General features: G+C 50.2%; 1 protein-coding gene and 1 non-coding gene across 5 annotated transcripts; both read left to right on the top strand.

Annotated features, from left to right (window-relative positions):
- The first annotated feature begins 505 nt into the window (after positions 1-505).
- On the top strand, positions 506-25,094 carry Sparc (secreted protein acidic and cysteine rich). Of its 4 annotated transcripts, none has more exons than XM_050157673.1 (10): positions 506-662; positions 10,100-10,169; positions 12,561-12,620; positions 13,466-13,553; positions 14,785-14,906; positions 18,260-18,380; positions 20,548-20,681; positions 21,174-21,322; positions 23,262-23,410; positions 23,996-25,094. In XM_050157673.1, exons 1-10 carry the CDS (start codon positions 520-522, stop codon positions 24,022-24,024), a joined length of 1,065 nt encoding a protein of 354 aa, XP_050013630.1. In that variant the 5' UTR covers positions 506-519; the 3' UTR covers positions 24,025-25,094. The 4 variants fall into 4 exon arrangements, with proteins under 4 accessions (XP_050013630.1, XP_050013629.1, XP_050013633.1 ...); XM_050157672.1 differs by having other exon boundaries at positions 507-662; positions 12,558-12,620; XM_050157676.1 differs by lacking the exon at positions 506-662 and adding an exon at positions 1,454-1,459.
- LOC126510999 (U6 spliceosomal RNA) lies at positions 12,055-12,156 on the top strand. Its single transcript, XR_007594573.1, has one exon. It is a non-coding gene; the product is annotated as a U6 spliceosomal RNA (small nuclear RNA).
- Positions 25,095-25,650: the final 556 nt, after the last annotated feature.

The raw sequence follows: 25,650 nt of genomic DNA, 5'->3' as shown, positions 1-25,650 counted from the left end.
CTAGAGTTAGAGGGGGACGTTATGGACCAAGACTTCACCTCATCATCAAATGTCACGAGCAGTAGCGTGTTTTGTTGGCACTGAGAAAATTCCGGACTTGTTTTTGTCACGACTTCCCCACTCCTCGAATTGCTCTGCCCTTCTGCACATCACCTAAGTCCACAGGAAAGTTCAGTCAAGTTCACTGGCTGGCTGGAAAGCCAGGACGCTAGCTTTAGCTGTGTCTCTTGGGTAATGCCTTGGACACTTCAGGCCTGGGGCCTCAGCCGGTCTCAGGCTGAACAAGACTTGTGCTGTTCTAGGTGACCTCTGCGGCTGTTCCAGCCCAGACCCTCATGTCTGTTTAGGCAGCAGCCCCGGAACAGATGAGGCAGGTGGGGCCAGGGTGTCTGGGTACCACAGCCTGCCACAAGGCAAGGAAGGAAGAAAGAAAAGACAGTTAGCTTTGGTTCTGGGGAAAAGGGGGGGGGGGGTGGCAGGCCAGGGGAAGGAGGAGACAGAAAAGGAGGAGGGCCTTGGATGGAGGCGGAGGGTGAGACAGACCCTGCCCAGAGCTCCAAGAGGCTTCCTGCTGCTTGCCTCTCAACCCCTCCACATTCCTGCAGCCCCTCAGACCCGCCGGAACTGTTCTGCCGCCTGCCTGCCTGCCTGTCTGCGCCGAGGTATGCACCACCCTGCCAGCCCCTGCCCTTCTGTAGGCTGTATCAGTCCCTATGCCCCTTCCCCATGACTAGCCTGGGGGGCCAGGAGGTAAGCTAAAGGGAGGCTTCCCTTCGGGCACAGACTGGAAGCCTGTTGCTCACTCACAGGGGAACTTGCTCTCTGTAGCTCTGCAGAAAATAACCATGATTTGTAGAAATTACTGTCTCTCTGTAGGCTCTCTGGGGCCAGAGGCCGCTAGTCTGTCCTCTGTCACCCTCGGTGGCAGCTGTCTCCTCTTCTGGGAATCTGATCCTTATTTGCCCATCACCACCCGGAGAGTCCATCCGGCTGGCAGCCTACTGGGTCTGGCTCCCTAGTCAAGGAGAACAGAGAGAGAGTTCTGGGTCAGAGTGCTGCTGCCCAGACGGGACTCTGCAAGAAAGGTAAACCAATCTGTTTAAAAGCAAGGCATTGCCTCTAATCCGTTCCTTCGGGAAGGTTCAGGTCCCTGGAGTCTCAACCCACCCCCACCTCACCCCATGGCGTCAGTCAGCCTGTAAATTCTATTGTCTTTCCCAGCCTGGGATTGCCATTGTTCCCATTCTAATTCTGAGAGCTGGTCATCACAGGAACCCACCGACAGTTGCTTTAGTTGTATCCAGACTTCTGAGAAAACCAACTGATACGATCCATACACTGGGAGTGAGGTGATTGGAGGAGGGGAGCAGGGGATTCGGGCTCCAGGACACCTTTCACACCTCACTGCTGAACCCACCCAAGACTCGGACCAGCCTGGGGGATGCTAGTCTGCTCCGAGCTATTCTGTGAACTTTCCCAGGGTGGCCGAGATAAGTCTCACCCGAAGGGAACAGGCACAAGTCATCCTCCCCAGGGACAGATAGCATATCTGCAGGGGGGAAGTCTCCACTGGCGACCTTCTAGGTTAAGTTTCTTGAGTGCAGGTAGAGGAATGAGATGTGGATCCTATATGGGGTGGCAAGCTTTAGGTACAGTTTGTGGGCAGTCTCACCAAGGCATCTCCCTTGGGTTTAGCCTTCCTGTCCTAATGAAGAGGGTTAGTCCTTGGAGTACCTAAATTCCCATAAGACTTTGAGCCTGCGAACAGAACTTTGAATAGCTTCAGGGCGTCTCTGGAAGTTCCTGCAAATTGTGTGCATAGTGTAGGTGTGTGTGTGTGTGTGTGTGTGTGTATGTGTGTGCAAGTGCGTGCATGTGAGTTATGCCTGTGTGTGTAAGAGATGACGGGTGTCTGTAACTTTCAGGTTTAAGATCTTCCCAAACAGATATCAGACCCCCAGAATGGTGCAAGGGTGTGATGTGGAGAATAGAGACAAATTTGTATTTGCCAAAGATTAAGCCAGAAAGGAGTGGCTGGGAGAACAGAGAGTTAACTCAGCCATCAGCTGCCACATCGACAGGGCTGCACTGGGGGGAGGGGGGGGAGAGACGAGGGGGAGGTCCTGAGAAGGAGTCAGCTTTTGAAACTTTCTCCAAGTCCCACCCACCAAGAGGCTCTTCTCCCTGGTGACTCACTCCGAGAGGAATGCGAGTTGCCACGGTAACCTTTTTTTTTTTTTTTAACCCCTAGGGTCTCCGCCTACTGATTGGGAGGGAACTCTGGGAATGGTCAGGGACCGGCAGGTTCCAGTCCCCCATGCCACCATCCCACCCAATCCCCGTCCCAAATACAGAATCGACAGCAAATTCCTGGCCCGGTCCCCATCTCCCAAGTCCCAGGGCCCCCAGGACTGTGATAAGCCTCTAGTGAGGCCCTTTGCAGGACAGGGAGTTTGGGTCTGTACTCAGAAGGTGTTGTTGAACCTTGAACTAATCTGTTTTCTTCCTGAACTCTGGCTTCCTCCCTATTTCAGGCAGTAACAGTGGTCCTTAGGAGAGGGTGCTGGATGGAAAGGGATAATGCATGCACGGGGAAGCATTTTACAGACCTGTAGCGGATAGATTTTAGCACAGATGGGCTTCTTCAAAACCCCTTTCCTCCTGGCAGCTCCAACATTTGGGGTCCAGAGACCATCTTAGTAAAAGTGCTGTCAGGAATACTTAAAAACACATTGTTTAAATTCATTTCAATTTGGGAGTCCTCTTGTTGATTTCCCAAGAGCAGTGCACCCTCCACTATAGAAAGTCTGGCCCCTAGGGCTGGGACCTGGACTCAGTCTGGAGTGCTTGCTGGGTAAGCCTGGGGACCTGAGTCTTGATCCTCAGCCCCCACACGGGGAGCCAGGCGTAGTGCATGCCTGTCTGTAATCCCAGCACTGGGGAGGCAGAGACAAGCAGAGCGCTAGAGCTCACTGGCCTGCCTCCCTGACTCATTAGCCTCAGGAGAGTGAGAGACCCTGTCTCAGAAAATAAAGGAGATGGGTATGGTGACACAAGCCTTTAGTCTTAACACTGAGGAAGTAGAGGGAAACTGACCTCTGCGAGGTAGGGGCCAGCCTGGTCTATATAAGTGAGTTCCAGGCTAGTCACAGTTTAGTGTGTACACACACACACACACACACACACACACACACACGGGAAAGGAAGAAAGGAAGGGCAGGTACTGGTCAAAAGCATGGGTCATAATTCAATGGTGACATTGGAAAAGATGCTCCCTGTCTTAGCCTCAGTTTCCCATTCTGTCAGATGGGGACGATCTGATATCCCCTGAACCCAGTCCCAGGCCCTGACTGCCTTGGAAGGAGGAGCACCCTGCATGTTGAATAGCAGCCTCCTTTCTCATCTGAGGAGAACAGGAAAGAAGGCTCTGGTGGCACTGGCTCTGGGTGGTCCCGATTCCAGCTGTGGGCTCTGCAATCCAGTGCACATCTGTGCTTTTCACTTCCAGCTGCAGCTTTCCATGCTGAAAATAAGCTTTAAATAGCAGAGGTTATGAAGCAAAGAATGCTTGCCTGCCGAGTCCTTTTGGGCTGGTGGAGGAGTCTGGGGAGATAAATAAGCAAAACACATGTGGTACAGAGTTTAAATATATAGATACTGACTTTACCACACACATGGCTTTAAAAATAGTGCAGAATGCAGCCACACCCTCACATTCTTCTCTCTGAGTGAGATCCTCACGTACACACGCACATGCGTGCACACACACATGCATGCATGCACACACGCACACACACACACCACATGGAAAGAAATTCTCTAAGTACATCTCTAAAAAAATATTAGTTTTAGCTGGGCAGTGGTGGTATACACCTTTAATCCCAGCACTCTGGAGGCAGGGCAGGCGGATCTCTGTGAGTTCGAGGCCAGCCTGGTCTGCAGAGCTAGTGCCAGGACAGGCTCCAAAGCTACAGAGAAACCCTGTCTCATAAACAAACAAAAAAAAATTAGTATTTATTTATTTATGTGCGTGCGCGCGCGTGCGTGCGTGTGCGTGCGTGTGTGTGTGTGTGTGTGTGTGTGTGTGTGTGTGTGTAAGCACAATGCCTGTGGGTGCCCTCAGAGACCAGGAGGGGGCACCTAAATCCCCAGATCTAGAGTTACATGTAGCTGTGATCAGCCTGATATGGGTGCTGGGAACTAAACATGGGTCTTTGATAGAAAAGTAAGTATTCTTAAGGGTTCAGTCAGTTCTCCAGCCACCATGCCCCTTCCCCAGGTACATCTCGTGAGTATGAAAACCGTGATCCTTACATACCAACAGATGCCATGTCAGGCAGGCCATTTGTCACCTATTCCAGACACACCGTCAAGGATGCAAACACACCTGTCGTCAAATAGACTATCAGTCATGAAGAAGCCATCTCTCTCTCTCTCCCTCCCTCCCCCCTCCAGAGAGAGAGAGAGAGAGAGAGAGAGAGAGAGAGAGAGAGAGAGATAAAGAGAGAGAGGCATATGAGTGCCCTCTTTATTTCCTAGATACAAACATTGAAACTCAGGAAGGGAAAGAAATTCACTTGAGCTTATACGACAGGTTGGTGACTGAGTCCAGCCTCCCCATCTTTGGAACCTTGTCAGGTTCTGGTCAGTTTGGAGCTGACCTTGCTCCGTAGACCCTAAATCATTCATCATACATTATTAACAGCAATTCCTCCCTCATTTTGCTGGCCTACAGTAGCCTCCCCCAGCCTGAGTGTCTTGGTCATTAGGTCCAAAGCCCAACAAATGGGAATTCTAAGTAGTTTCTCAGTTGCTTCCCACTGGCCCTTCCTTAGCCTCCAACTTAAAACAGGCAGAAGGAGAGGCTGCAGAAGCTTGCAGTCAACTTTCCCCTATACTGTAGAGTGTGGATCCCTGCTCCTCCCAGCCTCACTTGCGGCTCCTGGGACAGCTAGCTGGCTTGCACAGGGTCAGGGCCAGCGCCAGCAAATGGTGACTTAACTGAACCCTTTAGAGAAGAGCCTCCACCTTGGCCAGGAGTGTGGTGGGCAGCAAATCAGCTCTGCGTTCGCCTGCCGGGCCGTAGATATCTAGTAGGAAAGCCATGAGCAGAGATAATGACGTGGTCCTTCCAGGAACCTGATATAAAGTCCTGGGTTAAAGGCTCTCTATAGATCATCCTGTACTGCTTGCAGCATTAGGATCTCAGACTTCGGTGGGGAAAAAAAATCATAATTAAAGTTTATATATTTATGAGTTTTTGGTTCAGAAACCACCTTGCCCTAGGAATCTGAGTGAGTTATTTTCTTTCTGTAAGCCATGAGTTCTTTGTCTAATGTAGAGACACGGTAAAAAACTATCATGTGACTCAATATGGCAAGCCATTAGTAGTGGCTGTCAGAATGATATTAGAATTCTAACACCACTCCAGACTTTGAGGGAAAGATATTATGTGATTGATTAGTAATGTCTGCCACGCACACAGGCAGGGTGTGGGGCTTATCTGCTGCCTTTGGAATCCCTTAGTCCTTTCCAGATGTTACATCTTAGACACTTTGATGTTTCTTATCCCCCTGTATTTGTGGCCACCCCTGATGCCACAGGGATGACTACATTGAGTCCCTTCCTTTTGCCTTTATTTGTTCTGGAGAAAGTTGAAAACTCAGCCTGGGCTGCCAGCAGGACCCAGTCACATGGTCTGGAGAAAGCACAGGCAGCAGGAACTCCTCCAGCCTGGTCTAGACAAAGTAAAACGTGGCACTTTAGGAAACTCTGTGGAATTTCAGCAGGGCTGTGTCCAGCCGCAAACTCTGGAGCCGCCTCCAAGCTGCCCAGAACCAATTCTAGGTTTTAACATCTGTGACTCTTAACCACTTCCCTTCCAACAAGAAATAGAAATAAAAAAGAAGGAATCTGGTGCCAGTGGGGGAGAGGATGTATTCCAAAATCTGCTAAGTTAACCCAGAAGTTCAGAATGGACTTTTGGGACTTCCTTGCCCAAGGGTGTCTGGCTGTTTCTAGGGGAATCTAGAGCTATTTCCAGGTGGCTTACGGTGTTGGAGTATACAGTGCACTCTGGCCCAATTCCCCTCCTAGTATACTGAGCTCTTTCTCTCCCTCTGTGTGTGTGTGTGTGTGTGTGTGTGCTTGTGTGTATGTGCTTGTGGAAGCCAGAGTCAGCCTCAGCTGTTGCTCCTCAGCTCTGTCCACTCTGTTTTGAGGACAGAGTCTTTCACTGACTTCTTATCTTGCCGATTCGGCTGGACTGGCTGGACTGGCTGGCCGGCAAGCCCCAGATCCCTTGTGCTTCTGCTCTCCCCAGTACTGGAACTGCAGGCATGTGCTGCCATGCCCGGCTTTTACACGAGTCCTGGGGATCTGAACTCAGGTCCTCATGATTGCATAGCAAGCACTTATTGATTCCCCCCATTCTTGCTTTTTGTTTGTTTGTATTTTTAATTTCACGCACACAGTCCCAGGGTCCAGCAAAGGCCCTGGTCTGTTAGGGGCACTGCTCTTTGGAGCAGGTTTACTCAACAAGGCCTTGGCAGCATTTCAAGGTTCAGTAACCCCCTGGGCCTGGCCTGGTGGTGCCCAGCACTCAGGAAACAGAAACAGGAAGATCACAGATTTGAGGCCAGCTCTGGCTACATAATGAGACCTTGTCTTAAAACACAGAACAGTTCCCTCATCCCCCAAAACCCAAAATCAACCAAACTGGGTGTGGCGATTCAGGCCTGTATTCCCAGCATTTGGGAGGTGGAGGCAGGAGAATCTGGCATTTGAGACCATCTTTGGCTACAGATCAAGTTCAAGGCCGGCCTAACTAAGGTCTCTGAGACCTTAGGAAGTTTTCTGAGATTGCATTTCTCCGCACACTTTCCATTTAAGTTAAGTCATCCTAAGAGTCTGTGGTTCTGAGTCACACTGTCTAAAAGCCCACAGTTCCAAAGCACCCTTGGGTTTTGATACTCAGTGGCATCTCTGTGTCCATAGGGAGCTCCCAGGAGCCCCTTTGGGTTTCAAGGGAAGCAAGCTGGGGGCTGGCTGTACTTTTCCATCCCAACTCTTCCATCCGAAGAGCTAGACAAGTGACCTCTGCTTCGGGTCCTGCTGGCAGCCCAGGCGAGTGTTCAGCTCTCTCCAGAACAAATACAGGCAGAAAAAGGGATTCAATGTACGGAACAGGGGGAGGGGGTGCCAGGGCACCAACGGGGGCTGTCTGCATTTGGTGGTCACCAAGCCAAGAGTAATACACCTCCACTTCCTTCCCTGCCCAGGGCATTTTTCCTACCTCTGTCTCAGGCCAGTTTGGCCCTAGTGGGCACCATCCTGATGACCATCCCGGGAGCAGGTAACTGCCAAGGGAAACATCACACAGAGTTGAGAGACCATGCTGATACCTGTCACTCATGTGCTGGGCTGCTGGCTAGGCATGGATCTTCCTTCCCAGGCCTCTTTCTTCTCCTCTGTGCTATTGGGCAGAAAGACCAGCCTCAGGCCATCTTTGGAAAGCTGGCTTGTGAAGACTCTAAAGTTATTGATATGTTCCCCAGCAAGCTAGACCTAGGTTTGAGTGTGAAATATGGCTGCCTTGTACTGACTACAGGGTCTTAACCATGCGCTCTGGCCTGGCTGGGGTGACTGTTGTACCTCCAGCTAGCTTTGAAGAGTGGACGCCAGCCTCTTTGGCCAGAGGTGTATTATAGAACCCCAGAGATGCGTCTCATGGGCAAGCAGGGGATGTAGCTCTTCATCCAAACTAGTTAAGCCCCCGCCCCACCAACTGCTCACCCTGATATTTAGAGGAGAAAGATTCTGGGATTGGTGAAGAGCACCAGGCAGAGCTGGGATGTGGACGATGACCACCTCCCCTGAGAGTTTATGTCTGTTTTCCCCCTACCCTCACCCAGCCTCTGGGCTTAAGGCTGTGAAGCACTCTAGGACTCGGGTCCTGAAACAGGGCAGATGAGAGTGCAGGATGATGGAGGCAGGACAGTCTTGGGGTCCCAAGAGCCCCTCCTTTTCCTTCAGCACAGACGGGGCATCCAGACTTAGGTCTCTCTAACTCTTTAACCCGAAAGGTATGACATCTCTGGCCCTAGCCTGGCTACCTCTCCAGTGATTGGACTTCTCTGCGTTTGAACACTGGAGAGGGTGGACATGTGGGCTCTAGCTGGCAGCCCCACTTTGACCCTTCCATTTCAAACACCTCAGACAAGGTCCTCATTGATACCCCCTCTCCTGTCCCATCTGCCAAAAGTCGCATGCAGAGGATGTTGAACTCGCATTTTCCAAAGGGAGAAGCAAGAAGGGGAACAAGGGAACAGCTGTGAGAGGGGAAGGAATGTTCCAGAAGCTGACTAGGAAAAGGAAAGCCAGGACCTTTCCAACAGGCAGAGCTGTCCTGAAGCAATGACAAGCTTCCAAGTCAATTCATTGACTTCTTTACAGTTTTCCTTCATGTCCACACCATGAAGTAGGGAGTGAGGCTCTTCCCAGCTTAAGCTAGCACAGGACTGTTATGGTCTATTCCTCTTCTGCCTGTTCTGCTACTCGGGTCCCATCCGAATAGTTCCGTGGTGCTGTAGATTGATTGAACTCAGGGTCTTGTGCATGCTAGCCAAGCATGACACTGCTGGCTACACCCTCAACTCAAAGATGTTTAGGAATCTAGACCTTTTTTTTTTCCCTTTCAAAGGCTATCATCCAAGGGAAGAAGGTGGATGCTAGAGGAGGGGCTGTCAAGACCAGCTTTCTTTGTGTTTGCTTGGCGTCAGGGACTGAAATCTAAGCATGTATACCCCACTCCTCTGCTACACTCCCAACCTTCCGTTACTGTAAGCATTTTGAAGACTGCCCATCATCTCAAAGCTGGCCTCCTCTAGCCCTCTCTGTTGACAGAGGAGCCAAGGCTTAGAGAGAACATAGAATTTAACCCATACATGGAGACAATATCGAGGTAGAGTGAGAGCCTGGGCATTGAATCCAAGCCTTGTAGTTCTGCCCATACTGCCAAGGCATCTCCCAGCACCAAGTTTTGTCAGTTGAGAATGAAGAAGCTAGGGTTGGTGGGAACTCTTGGGTAAGCAGATAAGGCATCGCCATGGCTCCTTTGAAAGCTCTTGGGTGCCAGAGGGAGCAGGCTTGCTCTGTGTGTCTGTGGAAAGAGACAGAGTAGACCACAAGCTTGAGGGAGGCAGATCTCGGAAGAACTTTCTAGATCCATTTGGTAACAGAAGCCCATCTGGTTAGCCCAAGGAGTCAGATGTCCCCACCACAGGTCCCTGAGTCACCAGCAGAGGTCTGTTCCAAGATCCCTTCCTGGCTTGAGTTGGAGAGTTTAGAGTTTAACATCTTAAGACCTGGGTCAGAGCAGTGATTAGGGGGACTTTCTAGATTTTAGCTTAACACAAGGGCACAGCTGGGTGATTTCCCTGGAGGACCCAAAGAAGGCTGTCCCTCTGGGCAGAGCAGAGAAAATGTGATCTCAGGTTTCCACCACCCCAGAGCATGGAGCTTTGTTTTCAAGTGTACCTATTGCATTGTCCCTGATTCCTCTTGACTTCTCCCATTGAAGAGCAGGGGGTGTGGAGGGGAAGGGGGGGGGGAGAAAGAGAAGGGGGAGGGGAAGTAAAAGTCAGGGGAGGAGTAGAGGAAAGAGAGCTTGGGTGGGGGGAGATCATAGAACAAGAGGAATCGAAGAGCCCAAACTTGACTTTTTAAGCTGTTGTCTTTGTCCAAACATGTCAAAAACCAAATCAAATGTACTTAGAATGGAGACTTCATCTCATGACCATAAATAGGAAACTCCGTACCTTTATCCTCAATGGCAGGAAACTGGGAGGTGGGAAGGGCCACGAAGCAAACAAATCCATTCCATTTACTTGCAGCTGCAGGGTTTCCCTTGGAGGCCCCAGGCCAGGTCTGCTTCTTGCATGAAGAAGTAGGACAATGGCTGTTGGAGGTACAAAGGGCATCTTAGCACAAATGAGGCTTCCTTTTAGCTGCCAAGCGGTTAACATTCCCATCTAACGTCACCTTTTGCCTCTCAGGAGGAAGTGTCTCTTGCTGACCCCATATTCTCTCCTCCCCGCAGGGTTCCCAGCACCATGAGGGCCTGGATCTTCTTTCTCCTCTGCCTGGCCGGGAGGGCCTTGGCAGCCCCTGTAAGTACCCAGAGATGGTGTCTGAGTTCTGACTCATTCTGCTTTCTCCAGTTTCTGAACCTGCTCTGGGTGCTCAAGGAGACAGCACGCCTGGGATGTGACTCAGTTGCTAGAGTGCTTTGTTAACACTCATGCACAAAGCTGTGGGTTCGGTCCCCGGCATTGCATAAACCCAGCCTTATGGAACACACCTATAACTCTAGCACTTGGGAGGTAGAGGTAGGAGGATCGGGAGTTCAAGGTCATCTTCAGCTATGTAGTGAGTTTCAGAGCAACCTGGGTTATTTGATATGCTGTCTTAAAAAAGGGGGGGTGGTGGCTAGAGAATGGCTAAGAGCACTTCCAGAGGAGCCAAGTTCAGTCCTCAGAACCCATATGGTGGCTTACAACCAGGGGCTCTGGCCTCTTGTGGGTACCAGTCATGCATATGGTACACAGACATACATGCAGACAAAGCCCTGTACACATAAAGTAAAATAAAAATAAAGAAATCTAAAAAGAAATTTTAAAAAATAAAATATGTATTTTGGGGTCTGGAGAGATGACTCAGCATGTAAGAACAGCGATTGCACTCCCAGAGGACCCAGGTTCGATGCACAGCACCCACATGGCAGCTTACAACTATCTGTCACTCCAGTTCCAGGGAAATCCCATGCCCTCATGCAGACATATATGCAGGCAAAACACCAATACACATAAAAAAATACAAACATAAATAAATTTTTAAAAAATGTATCTTTTTTTTTAAGTCAGCAAGGTTAGGAGAAATAATGGGAAGAAACTATTGGGTAAAGTTTCCAAAAAAAAAAGAGAGCTCCCTGTAACCCATAGGTCAGAGCTTGTACTGCAGTTCAGGGTCCTTTAGCAGGAACTGGCCTCTAATCTGAGGGTGTCAACAGCAGAAATGAAGGCTTATCTATGGGAGGGAAGCTGGGAAAGGGACAGGCTGGCTTGAGCCCATGAAGCTATTTGATTATAAGTAACTGGCTGCGGCTGAATTGTGGGGGGGGGGGGCAGAGAAGACGCAGACAGAGATCATGATATCGGAGACTGTTGGAGGCTGGGGACAGGGCAGCTGCAATCGGATCTTGGAGTAAGATTGAAACAGGCTGGCTGGCTTACTGGGAGTGGGAGAGGTTGCCATCAAAATGAACCAGAGATGCCCATCACTCCAACTTTAGAGAATGTGCTGCATGTACAGCAAGACAAAACAAAAAAGAAACATATTCAAAGAGAGCCAGTCTGGCCAAATGAGGTCCTAGCCCCCCACCCCTTCCAGGGCCTCGTTCACTATATACAGTTTGCTTCCAACTCCCATTCCTGGGTTATTTGTACCAGCATGCCTGGCTAGGAATAGCTTCTTTCAATCCGGCATTCCCTGATGGAAGCTTCTGGCCAAACTCGTCAGGCAGGCAGAGTTTGACTGAAGACTTGGAGAGGCTGCTTTTAATTTTGGAAGCGACTGCAGCCAATCAGAGGCCTCAAGGTTTTGGGCCGGTCCCACCTGATCTCCTGGAGTCTGAAATGTTAGGAGGGAATTTTCTAGTAACCATAAAACGAGGTCACACATGATAGGAAGGAAGGTGGGACATCTATAAGAAGTCACAGAGGTTGTTTATTCTGTCTGGGTCTCAGTTTCCCCATCTGTGAATAAAAGGGAGTTCACCTGTCTCTTTCGTTTTCGTATTGAGACTTGACCAGCAAAAACACTCCTGTCAATAAAATAATGGTTGGGTGGAAAGTCTGTAAAAGCCAAGTGTGGTGGCCCAAGCCCATGATTCCAGCTTTTTGGAAGGCGAAAACATAATTGGCGAGTTCAAGGCCCGCCTGAGCTCTGTAGCAAGCGAGATCCTGCCCAAATGAAACGAAGTACTGAGATAAGGGCTCGCTTCGGTAGTAGATAGACTAAAATGGAAATGATACAGAGGAGATTGGCACAACTCTGGTGCAAGGGGACACAGGAATACATGAAGTATTCCATACTTTAAAAAAAAGAAAGAAAGAAAGAAAGAAAGAAAGAAAGAAAGAAAGAAAGAAAGAAAGAAAGAAAGAGGGGGCCACTGAGATGGCTCAGAAGCCAAGCCTGACACACTGAGTTTGATTCCCGGGACCCACTCACATGGTGGAAAGAAAGAATCGACTCCCACAAGGCATCTCACCGTAGCGTGGGTGCTCACTCCATCCCACATGTACAACTCCTGCATACAAATTAAATAAAAATGCAATAACAAATGTTTTGAAGGAAGGTAGAAAGGAGAATGGAGTTGCAATGTGGGCTCCAGCCAGAGATTTCAGGGCCCCCAGGCTTGTGTTCCCAGCCAGAGACACTCCAGAGAGGAAGCTGGCCTCGACCTTGACCAACTCTCTGAACCCTGTTTTCTTTTCCAGCAGCAGACCGAAGCCCCCGAGGAGGAAATAGTGGCGGAGGAAACTGTGGCCGAGGATACTGGGGTACGTATGTGGTGCGTTGGTGGTGACCCCACCCCTGACCCCCTTCTGCCTGGTCCCTTCCTTGGCCCATCCAGGCAAGGGCAGTGGGGCTCCTCGCTGAAATGGTCCATATGTCCTCCTCTTTTTTTTTTTTTTAATTTATTTACTGTATCCCGGACTGATATTTATTTATTTATTTATTATGTATACAATATTCTGTCTGTGTGTATGACCTCAGGCCAGAAGAGGGCACCAGACCCTGTCACAGATGGTTGTGAGCCACCATGTGGTTGCTGGGAATTGAACTCAGGACCTTTGGAAGAGCAGGCAATGCTCTTAACCTCTGAGCCATCTCTCCAGCCCCCTGTCCTCCTCTTGTGTGCACAGAGGACCCAGATATTAACTGGATCATCCCCAGACACTCCCGACGGTTCCCCAAACTTTCAGTTGAGCCCCGAGGTTGGGAGGATTCAGAAATGTTTGGGCTTCACATTTCTTCCACTATTATCCAGTCTCCCTGCTGTGAAACAAAGGGACCCACACAGCTGGGCCTGGCAGGCATAGAGATCTTTTGTCCTAACATCTCGGAGGCCTCTGATTGATTTTAATGGAATTTGGGGGCTCTAGACATATTAATAAAGAATAATAAAGCGAACAGACTAATAATAAATATAGGATTCCATCTAAATTCTCCACCCTAGCATTTGCACCATGGTCTGGGCCCAGCCTACTTTTTTCCTGTGTGTCCCTCATACTCTCTTGTGGGTCTCTGAAACTTCATGCAGGTCCCTCCTCCTCTGTAACTCTTTTCTCAGACTGGGAATGGCGTGGGGACCCCTGTCCTCATTCTTTCTCTTCCATGCCAGGTCCCTGTGGGTGCCAACCCAGTCCAGGTGGAAATGGGAGAGTTTGAGGACGGTGCTGAGGAAACGGTCGAGGAGGTGGTGGCTGACAGTAAGTCTCTTCCCTGTCACTTGGCACATCTAGATGGCCCTTGCCCGGATGGACACAAGGACATCTTGCAGGAAGTTTCTGACCGAGGGGATGCACTGTGGGGCCCTGGCAGCTGTAGAGGGCCAGCTGGAAATCCTCAGGCTAGGGGAGTCTGGGATAGATCTGTTTATAACCAGTCCATCCAAGCTGTGAAGGGCCGAGGAAACGCCACAGTTGGGCGTCACATTCCCACAAAGGTCATGGTCACATCTGGTCACCAAGATTCCCCCAGGGCCTCAGTCCCAGGAGCCCATCTGAAAAAGCTGACTGACTCATTCAATTTCTACTTGATCCAAGGAAGCAGGGGTGTAGGGAAGGAGCCTGACGTAAATTCTCATGCCTCGAGTAGAGAGGGAGTGACTCAGGGCTCCAGGCTTCGGCTCAGAGGCTGAGGCATCCGGGTCCAACGGATTAAAGGCGTGGACTTTGGAAGCAGAGATTAAAACAAGGTTTGGATCCTTTGAACTAGGGCTTCCATATCTTAACAAAGCGGTTGTGCAGATGGAAGCCCCAAGGAAATGGCCCAGTGGGTAAGAGCATTTGCTTCACAAGCATGAAGACCTGAGTTCAAATCCCCAGCACCCACTTCAGCTTTCTTGAGGGGACAGTTAAGGGTATTCGAAGAGAGCTGGGCGGGCTTATTGAAGCAGGGGCTGGGGTCTTGAGTCATATCCTTTTCCTCTTCTGTGCCCAGCCACTGTTTCCTGTCGAAGCGGGGGCCCATTGTCTACTGTGGGCCTGGGTTCTTCCTTTTCCTTTGGGGACACCTGGTTCTATTCAGTTGGACCTCACAGCTCACTGAATCCATGACAACAGCTCAATCTTCCAAGTCATTCTAGAAAGTGCTTTGAATCCAGAAATGCTGCACTGTGGTTGCTCAGCAGGGAACTGAAGATCTAGGTGTTGTTTCAGTCTCTGGGAGGTCCATATGCACCCCAGGTTTCTGAGTCCCGGACTGAGGTTTCAGCCCTCTGAAAAGGGCCTAATCCTGACCTTGAACTGAATCTCTAATCCCCAGACTGAGTCAATTGCTATCCTAAACTCCATGACTGAGCACAGGAGATTGGGGGATGCCCAAATCTCTGGTGTTGGGAGTCTAGTACAGCCAAAAGTTGTCAGCCCCAAATTCCCATCTGTGTGGTGTAGGGGGCTGTGCCATCCTGGTGAGCTGACACCATGTTCTGTCCTCCAGACCCCTGCCAGAATCACCACTGCAAACACGGCAAGGTGTGCGAGCTGGACGAGAGCAACACCCCAATGTGTGTGTGCCAGGACCCCACCACCTGCCCTGCTCCCATTGGCGAGTTTGAGAAGGTAAGAGCAGGGACTTGCGCTCTGCAAAAGCTCAATGTGCTAAGAAATCGGTGAGCATGGGAGACCTAGCAGGGCAGCTCCATTCTCAGAAGTCCTCTCCTTACTACCAGTCAGAACAGGAAAGAGGAGCTGAGTCATAGCTGAGGGCCTCCTCAGCCCCACCCTTCTAGCCACTGATGAGAATTCAAAAGAATTTACTCGTACCACCAGGCTCCAGACTCTGTGCTGAACTTGATCGCTAAGTGCTACACAATCTCAGATGGAATGCACTCTTGTTAATACTTTTATTATTTTTTTACATTTTATTTATTATGTGTGTATGAGTGTGCGTATCATGCATGTGGAGGTCAGAGGACTTCCTGGGGTCTGTTCTCTCCTTCCACCATATGGGGTGCAGGATCCTAAACATCAGGCTTGGTGACAGGCACCTTTACTTGCTAAGCCATCCCACTGGCCCTGTATTGCATGTAGTTAGCAAAGCATTGTGCCTACAGACAGGGCTCGGGTCTGCTTAAAGGTTCACTGCCAACCCCATCTCCATCACTTGGTAGCTGTGAGATCTTAGCTAAGGTGCTGAGAGGTTCTAAGTCTTGATCCCCTCATAACTGAAAAGGCAGAGAGAATCCTGAACTCCTAGAGCTGCTCTGCATTTGTTAAAGGATACCAGGTATGTGACAAGGACCTAGTGTTGTTATTTCTTAAGCCTATTCATTCTATCTCCAATAGCATGCAGTTACCATGTATCCATCCACCCACCCATCCACACATCTGTCATGTATATATGCACCAATTCTTATGCATTCATCCACTCATACAACTATAAATCCACCCATGAATCTGTCCACCTACTCAGCTACCCATCATCGCACCCACTCATCCATCCACCGGTCTATCTGCCCATCTACTCATCCATCTGTTCATACATTCATCTGTCCATCCACCCACCCACTTAACCACCCATTCACCCACTCTACTCAACCATTTAAAGCTCATTATCCATCCATCCTTCCATCCTTCTTTCCATCTATATAGTCATCTATCCATCCATCCATCCATCCATCCATCCATCCATCCATCCATCCCTCTACACACTCACCTATCCATTCATTCAAGCAAATACTTTTCGGATACTTACTTAGGCCAACTATTGTGGTAGGGACTATCTGGTTCAGGGCAGAACACCTGGTACCACTGTTCTTCCAGCAACTTCCAATCTAGCTGCTTATTTTTTAAATATCTTTCCAAGACAAACCTTGCCTTTGGGCTTCAAATATTATCTTCATTTTTTAAAAATTGTTTTTATTGAGCTATATACTTTTCTCCACTCTCCTCCCTTCCTCCCTCCTTCCTTTCTACCCTCTCCCGTGATTCCCATGCTTTCAATTTCTCAAGAGATCTTGTCTTTTTCTACTTCCCATGAAGAGTAGATCTATATATGTCTCTCTTAGCATCCTCTTTGTTGTCTAGGTTCTCTTATTAACTTCACTTTTAACTCCACCCCCCATTCCATGGCTCTCTGATGCTGTAGTCTCCCCCTACAGCAATGTATAAGCCTTTACTGACTCCAGGTTCTTCTCCTATCACAGGGTGCTCCTACCTGGGTCTCTGCTCTTATTTAGCCCTCAGCCTCTCTTTATGGTTCCTCTATGACCAGAGGTTTTCCAGCAGGACTCAGTGAGTCAGTTCGCCCAGCAGAGGTTCACTCCAGACCATATCCTAACTAGTCATCTGGATCACATGGGAAGTAGAGAGAGGCTGCAGCATTCAGGGAGTCTTCTTCTAGGAGGCTCCCACTGGGCTCTCTCTTACCCAGCCCCATACATGGTGAGGCGATGCTCCTGCTTAGAGGAGCCCGCTGGGGTCAGTTCTCTCGCTCTGTCATGTGACATCTTTACCTGCTGAGCAGGCTCATTGGCCCTTCAGTTTTATCTGAGCAAACCCTGGTGGTCCAGGCCTAGCCCAGGCACAGGGAGGCTGGAGTAAGTGACACGTTGAAAGTTCAAGGCTTGGTTCTGCCACACAGTGTGCTTAAAGCTAGCTTGGCCAATGTAGTGAGACAGTGTCTTAAGATAAAACAGTAAAGGGATAAGGCTTTGAATCTGGGATAGAGTACCTACCTACCATGCAGCAAGCTATTCAGCTCCGGCACTTTAAAAATGTTTTTACCAGGGACTGGTCCCACGCTGAGTGTGGACCAATTCTAGACTCCCATCGGGAGCATGGGTACTCTGCCTAAAGCATCTTCTGCAGGCAGCCCATGCTCAGTGAACAACTAGGGAAATGTCACCAGTCAAGCTCCAGGCCCCAGGCCATGGGCACCCTTAGGCTTCCTTCCTTCTTTGTGTTTGTATGTTTGTGTGTGTGCCTACATGTGTGTATGTCATGGTCTGTGTTAGCAGTCAGTTCTCTTCTTCTACCGTGCGGATCCTGGGATCAAACTCGGTTCAGTAAGCTTGGTGGCAAGTTTTTGTTTTATTTGGTTTTGTTTTTTTGGGACAGGGTTTCTCCATGTAGACCTGACTGTCCTGGAACTCGCTTTATAGATTAGGCTGGCCTTGAATTCATGCCTCTGCTTTCTGAGCACTGGCATTAAAGGTGTGCATCCCCACTTCCTGGCTTGAGTGTCTTTACTCTCTGACCTCTCTCGCCTGCCCTACTGTGTCTTCCGGAAGGATAATGGTTCATAGCTTGCTGTGTTCTTTATGCATGGACACATGTCTTTCCCAGCCCTTTCTTTCACTGTCTTTGAAGTACCTTCCATGTCTTGACTGTGACTCAGATTTGCTTCTGCTCCAGAATCACCCCTAGCTCTCCTACGGGGGAACAGTGGGGTCTAGAGCGATGGTCTTAGTCAGTGTTCTAGCGCTGTGAAGAGACATCATGACCGTGGCCACTCTTAGAGAGGAAAACATCTAATTGGGGCTGCCTTACAGTGTCGGAGGTTTAGCCCATTATCATCACGGAGGGAAGTATGATGGACACAAGCAGACATGGTGCAGGAGAAGGAGCTGAGAATTCTACACCTTGATCCACAGACAGAAGGAAGAAACTGCCACACGGGGCGTGGCTTGAGTATCTGAGTCCTCAAAACACATCCCCAAAGGACCACTTCCTGCAACAAGGCCATTACCTCCTAATAGTGCCACTCCCTATGGGCCTATGTGGGCCACTTTCTTTCAAACCACCACAGTGGGCTTCTGTTCCCCAACCTCCAATTCACCTCGTGTGTGAGAACTTGGCTGTTATTATTCACCGTTTGGGTTCCCATGTCGCCATCTCTGAAATGGGCAAGGACAGGGCTACCAGGTCAGGCTTTGGGAATGAAGGAGAGGTGCTCTGTGCTTGGTCAACAGGTGTGCAGCAATGACAACAAGACCTTCGACTCCTCCTGCCACTTCTTTGCTACCAAGTGCACCCTGGAGGGCACCAAGAAGGGTCACAAGCTCCACCTGGACTACATTGGGCCATGCAAATGTGAGTGTGCCCACACCTTCTAGCCTTCTGCTCAGGGAGACGGCTTTGTGTTCTCTGTGGTCTTGGGTAAATTTCTTCCCCTCTCGGAGCTTTAGTGTACCCATTCATAAAATAAATTCAGGCCATCTTATCTCCCGGGAAGGGACTTAGCAGTCATAGGGGCACATTTTAGAGAAGAATGAGAGTGGGTTTTTTTTTTTTTTTTTTTTTTTTGAGGCAGGGTTTCCCTTCATAGCCTTGGCTCTCTTGGAGACAACTTGCTCTGTAGACCAGGCTGGCCTCAAACTCACAGAGATCCTCCTGCCTCTGCCTCCTGAGTGCTGAGATTAAAGGTATGCGCCACCATCGTCAGGCAAGGCTGATCCTTCATAAGGCTAACTCAAATCCTTCCTGTTTCAGCACAGTAAAATCAAAACCAAATTTGACCTGGGCCTGCAGAATATTTTAAATGTCTTTCAGTTTGAATGCTTTTCAAATAGGGGCATGCCTGGAGCTGGGGAGATGGCTCAGTGGGTAAAGTGCTTGCCATATAAGCCTAGGGACTGAGTTCCACCCCCAGAACCTATGTAAAAAGGCTAGGTGTGGTAGCACACATGTGTGGTCCCAGTACTGGGGAGGTGGAGCCTGGAGGATCCCTGGGGCTCACAGGCCAGTCCTCCTAGCCTAATAAGTGAGCACCAGGTCAATGAGAGAGAGAGAGAGAGAGAGAGAGAGAGAGAGAGAGAGAGAGAGAGCATGTCTCAAAAAATAAGAAGTCAGATGACCCCCGAGGTGTGATGTCTGAGAATGACCTCTGGCTTCCAGCCATGTGCACATACATATATGACTGTGAGCACACATCTATGCCAAAATAAATAAGTAAATAACTACATTCAAAAATAGGGGAATACCTTTCCTTTCCTTCTGTTCCTCTGTATCGGCACAGACCCTTAGCCCCTCATTCCCTCATATTCCTCGTCCCCCTTTTCTAGAAGCCTTGGGGTTTTGAAGAGGGATGCCAGGAGCTCTGCCTGGCTCATTGTTAGTGACCCAAGCTGCAAATTCTGCTGGTATGGGGTTTTCCTATCATATGAGTCTCCCAAACCACACTCAGTGCCCATGAGACTGTATAAGCTGTGTATAGCATGTTCTGTATAGGGAACATCCTTCCCCATGGGCTGGGACTATAGCTAAGTGGTAAAGCAATTGTCTGGTGTGCACAGGGGCCTAGATCCCATCCCCCTGCTCTGCAAGCCAAACTGAACCAAACTCAAACAAAGGAGAGCCCCTCCCCAGCCTGAGGTTTTCAGCTGTAGGAAGTGAGGGCAGGAAACAATGTCCCAATAGTTAGCTCTGAGCTCTTAATAACAGGGCTGGGGCGTGCAAGGAAGGGCATAGATTAGAGAGCCTTAGAGAAGACAGGGTGGGGGATGTGCACAGGGAGGCTTGGGCTGTGACGAGAGACATGTTCTAAGGAGCCCTTAGCAAGTGGATGCTGATGCCTCTGAGGCCATCCACCTCCCCATCCAGCTCCACGTGGGACTTTCCACTCGCGGATGGCAGTGGTCCTAGCCTCAAAGGTACATCCTTTGGATTCACAGTAACAGAGCACGCACCAGATTCCCCTCTCCTCCCCGCTGGTATCTATCCTAACCGGATGTAGGCTGATGGTCTGATACTCTGACTGCATGCAAGAGCCTTCCCTTGCTCACTGCTAAGTTCAATGACTGGAGAGCCTGAATGGAATCTCGAGGTGTGACATTCTGGGGTTAAAATCTCTAAAGAGGTTCCGGGGGTTGTGCACTCTTGAGCCTTCTCCCCACTGTTGCTATGTTGGACCTATGGAGAGAGGTTATTTCAAGTACCTTCCAGGGTTTGGCCTCCAATAGCTGAGATCACATCCCACCCATCACCAAGAAAGATGCAAGAACATCTGGGGTGGCGGTGTTGCCCTATTAGGCTAGGTGCAACTGGGGAGCCGCAGGACCCCTGAGCTTCCCCATGCAGTCTTCTTTACTTACTAAGAAAAGACCTTGGGAAGGGTCTGCCTCAGAGGGACAGAGGCGCCATGGCCAAGGTTGCCCAGTGAAGTGCCTGTGGGGAGTAGGGCAAGAAGCCGAGAGTAGCCAGGTAGCGTGTCTGCCCTCTGGCGGGGCCAGGTTGACTAATCTTGTCTTCTGTGCCCTAGACATCCCCGCCTGCCTGGATTCCGAGCTGACCGAGTTCCCTCTGCGCATGCGTGACTGGCTCAAAAACGTCCTGGTCACCTTGTACGAGAGAGATGACGGCAACAACCTCCTCACCGAGAAGCAGAAGCTGCGGGTAAGCGGCCTCCTCCCAGCTGGGACCAGTCTGCCTGCTGTTGACCTCTCTGGACCCTGCTGATGGGGATCTACGGCCAGTTCTTAGAACCGGGCCCCGAGGTGGCCCCACTTTGCAGGGTGTCTTCACCCTGGATTCCAGGACACAAACCTCCAGCTGCCTTTGGAGGCTCTGAGAAGGTCTGTAACAGACGGACCCAAAGCATAACCCTATTATTCCTTCTCCATCTGAGTCAACAGGTCTTCTCCTTTAGTGGGCATATGTAGGCCCATGCCAGAGACCTAATATTGAAGTCTCAGTCTCTCCTTAAGCCTCCTTAGGCAGCGGTGGTATGAGTCAGGCAGTACTATGACCTCCCCATCCATGGACAAGCTGCTGGCTCCCACCAGGGCCTCTCTCTTCCTCTCACTGTGGGCTCTGGCCTTGACTGGCCTCTCGTCACAAAGGGGAGGGGGCCGGGACACTTGGTCACCTCATGATTCCCACCCACAGGTGAAGAAGATCCACGAGAATGAGAAGCGCCTGGAGGCTGGAGATCACCCCGTGGAGCTGCTGGCCCGAGACTTCGAGAAGAATTACAACATGTACATCTTCCCTGTCCACTGGCAGTTTGGCCAGCTGGACCAGCACCCCAGTGATGGGTAAGAGTCAGGGTGCTCAGGACCATAGGCTCAGCTCTGGCCTGAACTGAGGCTGGTAGGAGTACGAGATGAGTCTGTAAGGCCCCTTGGCTCAAGACTCCACGGTCTGCTTAGGGTTAGAGAAGATGGAAGGAGTAACCTGAGGAAAGATGAACCCTGAGACCCCCCTAACATTAGAAGCAGGAGCCGTCAGTACAAAGAATGATCCCTAGAGCATCCAGGAACAGACTCCAATGTCACCCAGGGCCAAGGCACAGCAGCCTTGCTCATGCTCACGGTCCTTCAACAGACTACGGCCGTCATCCCAGTGGCCATGTCCCAGATCCAGACTGAGTTTGAGCTCCATGAAAACCTCCTGGCCCCAGAAGTTCCTCAAAAATCAGTCAATGGCTTCCACATCGCAAATTCCTGACTTGGGTGGTGACCAGGGCATTAAGGAGACTGCAGGGAATTCAGAGGACAGGCAGCACCTGAGCTGACACTGTGTAACCACACACACATACACACACACACACCACTGTCACTGCTGGCCTCCTTTTGCAGCTATGAGCGTAAGAGACCCTGTTTAGCTCCCAAAGAGGCAACTCACTTGATCCTCCCTGGAGCCGTTTAGACTCTTTGCTTTGAATGTCAGAAACAGGTGGTCACTTAGGGGACAGGCAGGGCCACCCTGCTGGCATGTCAGGGAGAAAGAAACCAGGCCAGGAAGTCTCTCTGAAATGCTCATTGCTCGCGCTGTGTCCGGCTATGCGCCAGGACACTGCCCACCCTGCTGGTCAACTCCCCCGCCACCCCCAGTGCCTGGCTCTCCTAGGCTCTGGGAAGCTCTCAGCTGCTCCTCTCCCAAGCTCTTGCTGTGGCTAGGATCCAATTGAGTGACACGGGAGTATGAAGGGGAGAGTCCTAGGGGACATCCTGATCCCATGAGCCAAGTGGCCTAGAGAAAGTTCTAGATGGATTTCTGGGGCTGGGTGGCTGGGAAAATGCTCCAATCTCCTCTTGGTCAGAGTTGCTGGTGGCCTTGCAGCTGCCTGAGCCTGTTCTCTCACAAGACAGTGAAGGAGGGGCCTGGCCGGTTCATATTCTGTGCGATGCTTCTTGCAAGCAGGAGGCTGTGAAGAACATTGGAGTCATGGTGTCCCCTGAAGTCCCTTGTGGGTGACAGTATTCTAGGGACAATTAACTGGGATTCTGAAGGAAGGAAAGAGAAGAAAAGATCATGCTCCGAGTCCAGCAGGGAGGACAGTGAGGGGGCTCCAGAGGGCAATCCTTTCATCGTTCATTGCACGATATACAGAGGACACAAGAAGGTCCTGTACCCTTTCCGTCTCGCTGCCTAGCCAGCCCTGGCTCAGTCCCTCCCAGAAGTCAGAGACATCACCAAGTACATGCTAGATACACGCTAGGCAAACCTCTCACTAGAAAATTCTAGGAAGGTCTCCTATCACTGAGCGACCTCATGCCATAGCCCCTTACTAGACGATTCTAGCCAAAAATCTACCACTGAGTCTTTTCCCCAATTCTTTACCAGTAGATTCTCAATGGGGCATTCTAGGCAGGTGCTCTCCCTTTTCTGGCACCTGCATCTATGTATTGATGTGTGAGCACTGAAAATCTATAGTGTGATTTCACTAGATTTTAACTTACTTTAACTGAGGTGCTGAATACATTGTTTCTGTGTGACTACCACTCAATCAAGTGACCCTTACAACTAAGCCACTGAGACTCAGGACCAGAATAGGCAGTTCCTCCCTCCTGTCATGTAGAATAGGAAACCGAGGCTCAGAGTGAGGTAGTGTGGCCCTGTAGGCTTCATTGTAGGTCCATGGCAGAGCTGTGGGTAAAGCCAGGATGCCAGCCCTGGACTCCTACCACTGGCTTCCCGTATTGAGCTGTGTGTTCTCCCATGCTCATATCTTTCCCCTCTCTTTCCTGCCAGGTACCTGTCCCACACTGAGCTGGCCCCACTGCGTGCTCCCCTCATCCCCATGGAACACTGCACCACACGCTTCTTCGAGACCTGTGACTTGGACAACGACAAGTACATCGCCCTGGACGAATGGGCCGGCTGCTTTGGCATCAAGGAGCGTAAGTGCTGGGGTTCAGGGCAAAGAAGTGCCTGCCCCTGAGGGATGGAATGTCGTCACTTCCCCTCTGGTGGCTCTGTCTGGCGTTTGTCTGTCCTGTCTGTCTCCTTTGCCTGTTATTTGCTGTCTTTGTGCCCTGAAGGTCTCTTTCCTGACCTTTAAACATTAGTCCTCCACAGAAGCGTTATTTTGGGAACTGGCTGCCTCGGGAGAGGAAACAGGAAGTACAACTTGGCAGCCAGTTCAAGAGATGGAAACAGGCTAGAGTCAGGGAGATCAAGGTCCCACTCACCCTCTTCTCAGTGACCTTGACTGGTCACTGGTGCTGGGATGGGAGGAAATCCAGCAGACCCTAGGACCCTAGGACGAACACCCAGCCTCCCTGTTTTATTAGCGTATAGTGATTATACGCAATGACGGATTTCATTATGACATTTTCTTACATCTACACAGTATATTTTGGTCATCTTTGAGGCTCATTACCCTCCTGTTCCCACTCCTGCTGTCCCCTCCTCTTCCCAACCAGCCCCCTTCTGCTTTCATGTGGCAGAACCTTCTTTTAACTCCCATTCTTCTTCCTTTGCAGAGGACATCAACAAGGACCTGGTGATCTAAGTTCACACCTCCTTCTGCAGTCCCGGATTCTCTCCCTCTGATGTCCCCCTTACCATTCCCCCCTTGTTTAAAATGTTTGGATGGTCGCTGTTCTGCCTGGGGATAAGGTGCTAACATAGATTTTACTGAATACATTAACGGTGCTAAAAGAAGAAAAAAAAAGATACTATAACCTAAGTCATGGCATTTTTCCATGTAACTCGACTCTGGGGCGTGGCCCACCCACAGCCCCCACGTCCCCTCCATGGCCCAGCGCCCCACTGCCTGTGTTGGAAATGGAGTCACACGAGCTTGCCTTACACAAGCACGAGGTATCTTTAGCTTTCATTCCCGTTTTCCACTTGACTCTAACACTCACCCATCCAGACTCTGCTGATCTCATTTTGGGGTGGAGGCTACCTGGGGTCTTCCCCAGGTGTTTCGTAGGTAGGCAAAAGGAAGTGACAGGCATAGGATACAAAATTTGGGCAAGGATGCTCTGAGACCCGAGGATCCACCAGTCAGAACCCAGTCATGGTAGCCTAGGTCAATGATTTGAGAGACTATTCCAGAGCTGTGCGGACTCCCAACAGCCCAAGACCTCACTGTCTCTTCCACTCTTTAGACAGTTTCTTTCCATGTTTGGTTGTTGGTTCAAATTTTGGCAAGCCATGGGTCTATGGGTGGACCTGAACATCTCACAGGATTCTCCTACTGATAATGGGCTTCCGGGGTTCTTCCTGGGGGCTCCAGGCACTGGGAGGCCGTTTCGGGAAAGCAAGACTCAAGAGGAAGGCATAGAAAGTTGTAACGTAAAGAAGGTGAAGCTGGTGAATTGGTTTGATTTTTCACATCTAGACGGCTTTCATGAAGTTTCTAGCATGCCCTCCACCCCCCACCCCGCTAATAACCATCTACTAATCAAGAGAAACTTCCAAGTCAATGGAATGGTCGGATCTCGCAGGCTAAGAATTTGTTCACCTCCAAGCATTTCATGAAAAAGCTGCTTCTCATTAATCATGCAAACTCTCACGATGACGTGAAGAGCTTGACAAATCTTTCAAAATAAAAAGTAACGACTTAGAAACTGCCGTCCTGGGTGATGGTGTGTGTGTGTCTTGGTCTCAGGCACTTTATTTCCCCCGACCCACAGATGCCTGGGCATCTTTGTGTACACCTGCATGGATGCAAACACACTATTATGATTTTAGTCACACTCATACATAGGGAAGCCCTGGCTCCTGTGAGCACTAATTTAACAGGTGAAGAGATCATTCAGTTCCTGGGCTGCGGTGTAGCTCAGTTGGTAGAGCATTTGCCCAGCTGCACAAAGCCCTGGGGTTGATTGATCCCCAGCACTGTATAAACTGGGTGTGGTGGAGAAGGCCTGTGATCCCAGCACTGAGGGGATGGAGGCAGGATAGTCTTCCTCAGCTACATAGTGAGATGGAGGCCAGCCTGGGCTACATGAGACTTTGCAGGGAGTGGATTAGTTCTTTCGTCACTGCAGCCGCATCTCAAGTGCCTGAGAACCATGCGGTAGCTTTGGTCACCCCACGGAAGAGGATACACTTTCTTCACGGGAAAGTTCTAGGTAGCTGAGTCATCCTGTAATCCCGGCACTTTGGGCGGCAGACACAGGCAGAT

This window comes from Alexandromys fortis, unplaced genomic scaffold (genome assembly GCF_014885135.2).
Source record: "Alexandromys fortis isolate MF-2015 unplaced genomic scaffold, M_Fortis_MF-2015_v1.1 scaffold_103, whole genome shotgun sequence".
NCBI classification, from domain to species: domain Eukaryota; kingdom Metazoa; phylum Chordata; class Mammalia; order Rodentia; family Cricetidae; genus Alexandromys; species Alexandromys fortis.
This window is presented reverse-complemented; position numbering and strand designations above follow the sequence as displayed.

Excerpts from the sequence above, each read along its gene's own strand:
- Sparc (XM_050157672.1), top strand. The coding sequence starts at position 520 with ATGGAGGCGGAGGGTGAGACAGACCCTGCCCAGAGCTCCAAGAGGCTT. Across the intron at positions 20,682-21,173 it reads CCGAGAAGCAGAAGCTGCGG|GTGAAGAAGATCCACGAGAA; the intron begins GTAAGCGGCCTC and ends TCCCACCCACAG. Across the intron at positions 21,323-23,261 it reads GACCAGCACCCCAGTGATGG|GTACCTGTCCCACACTGAGC; the intron begins GTAAGAGTCAGG and ends CTTTCCTGCCAG.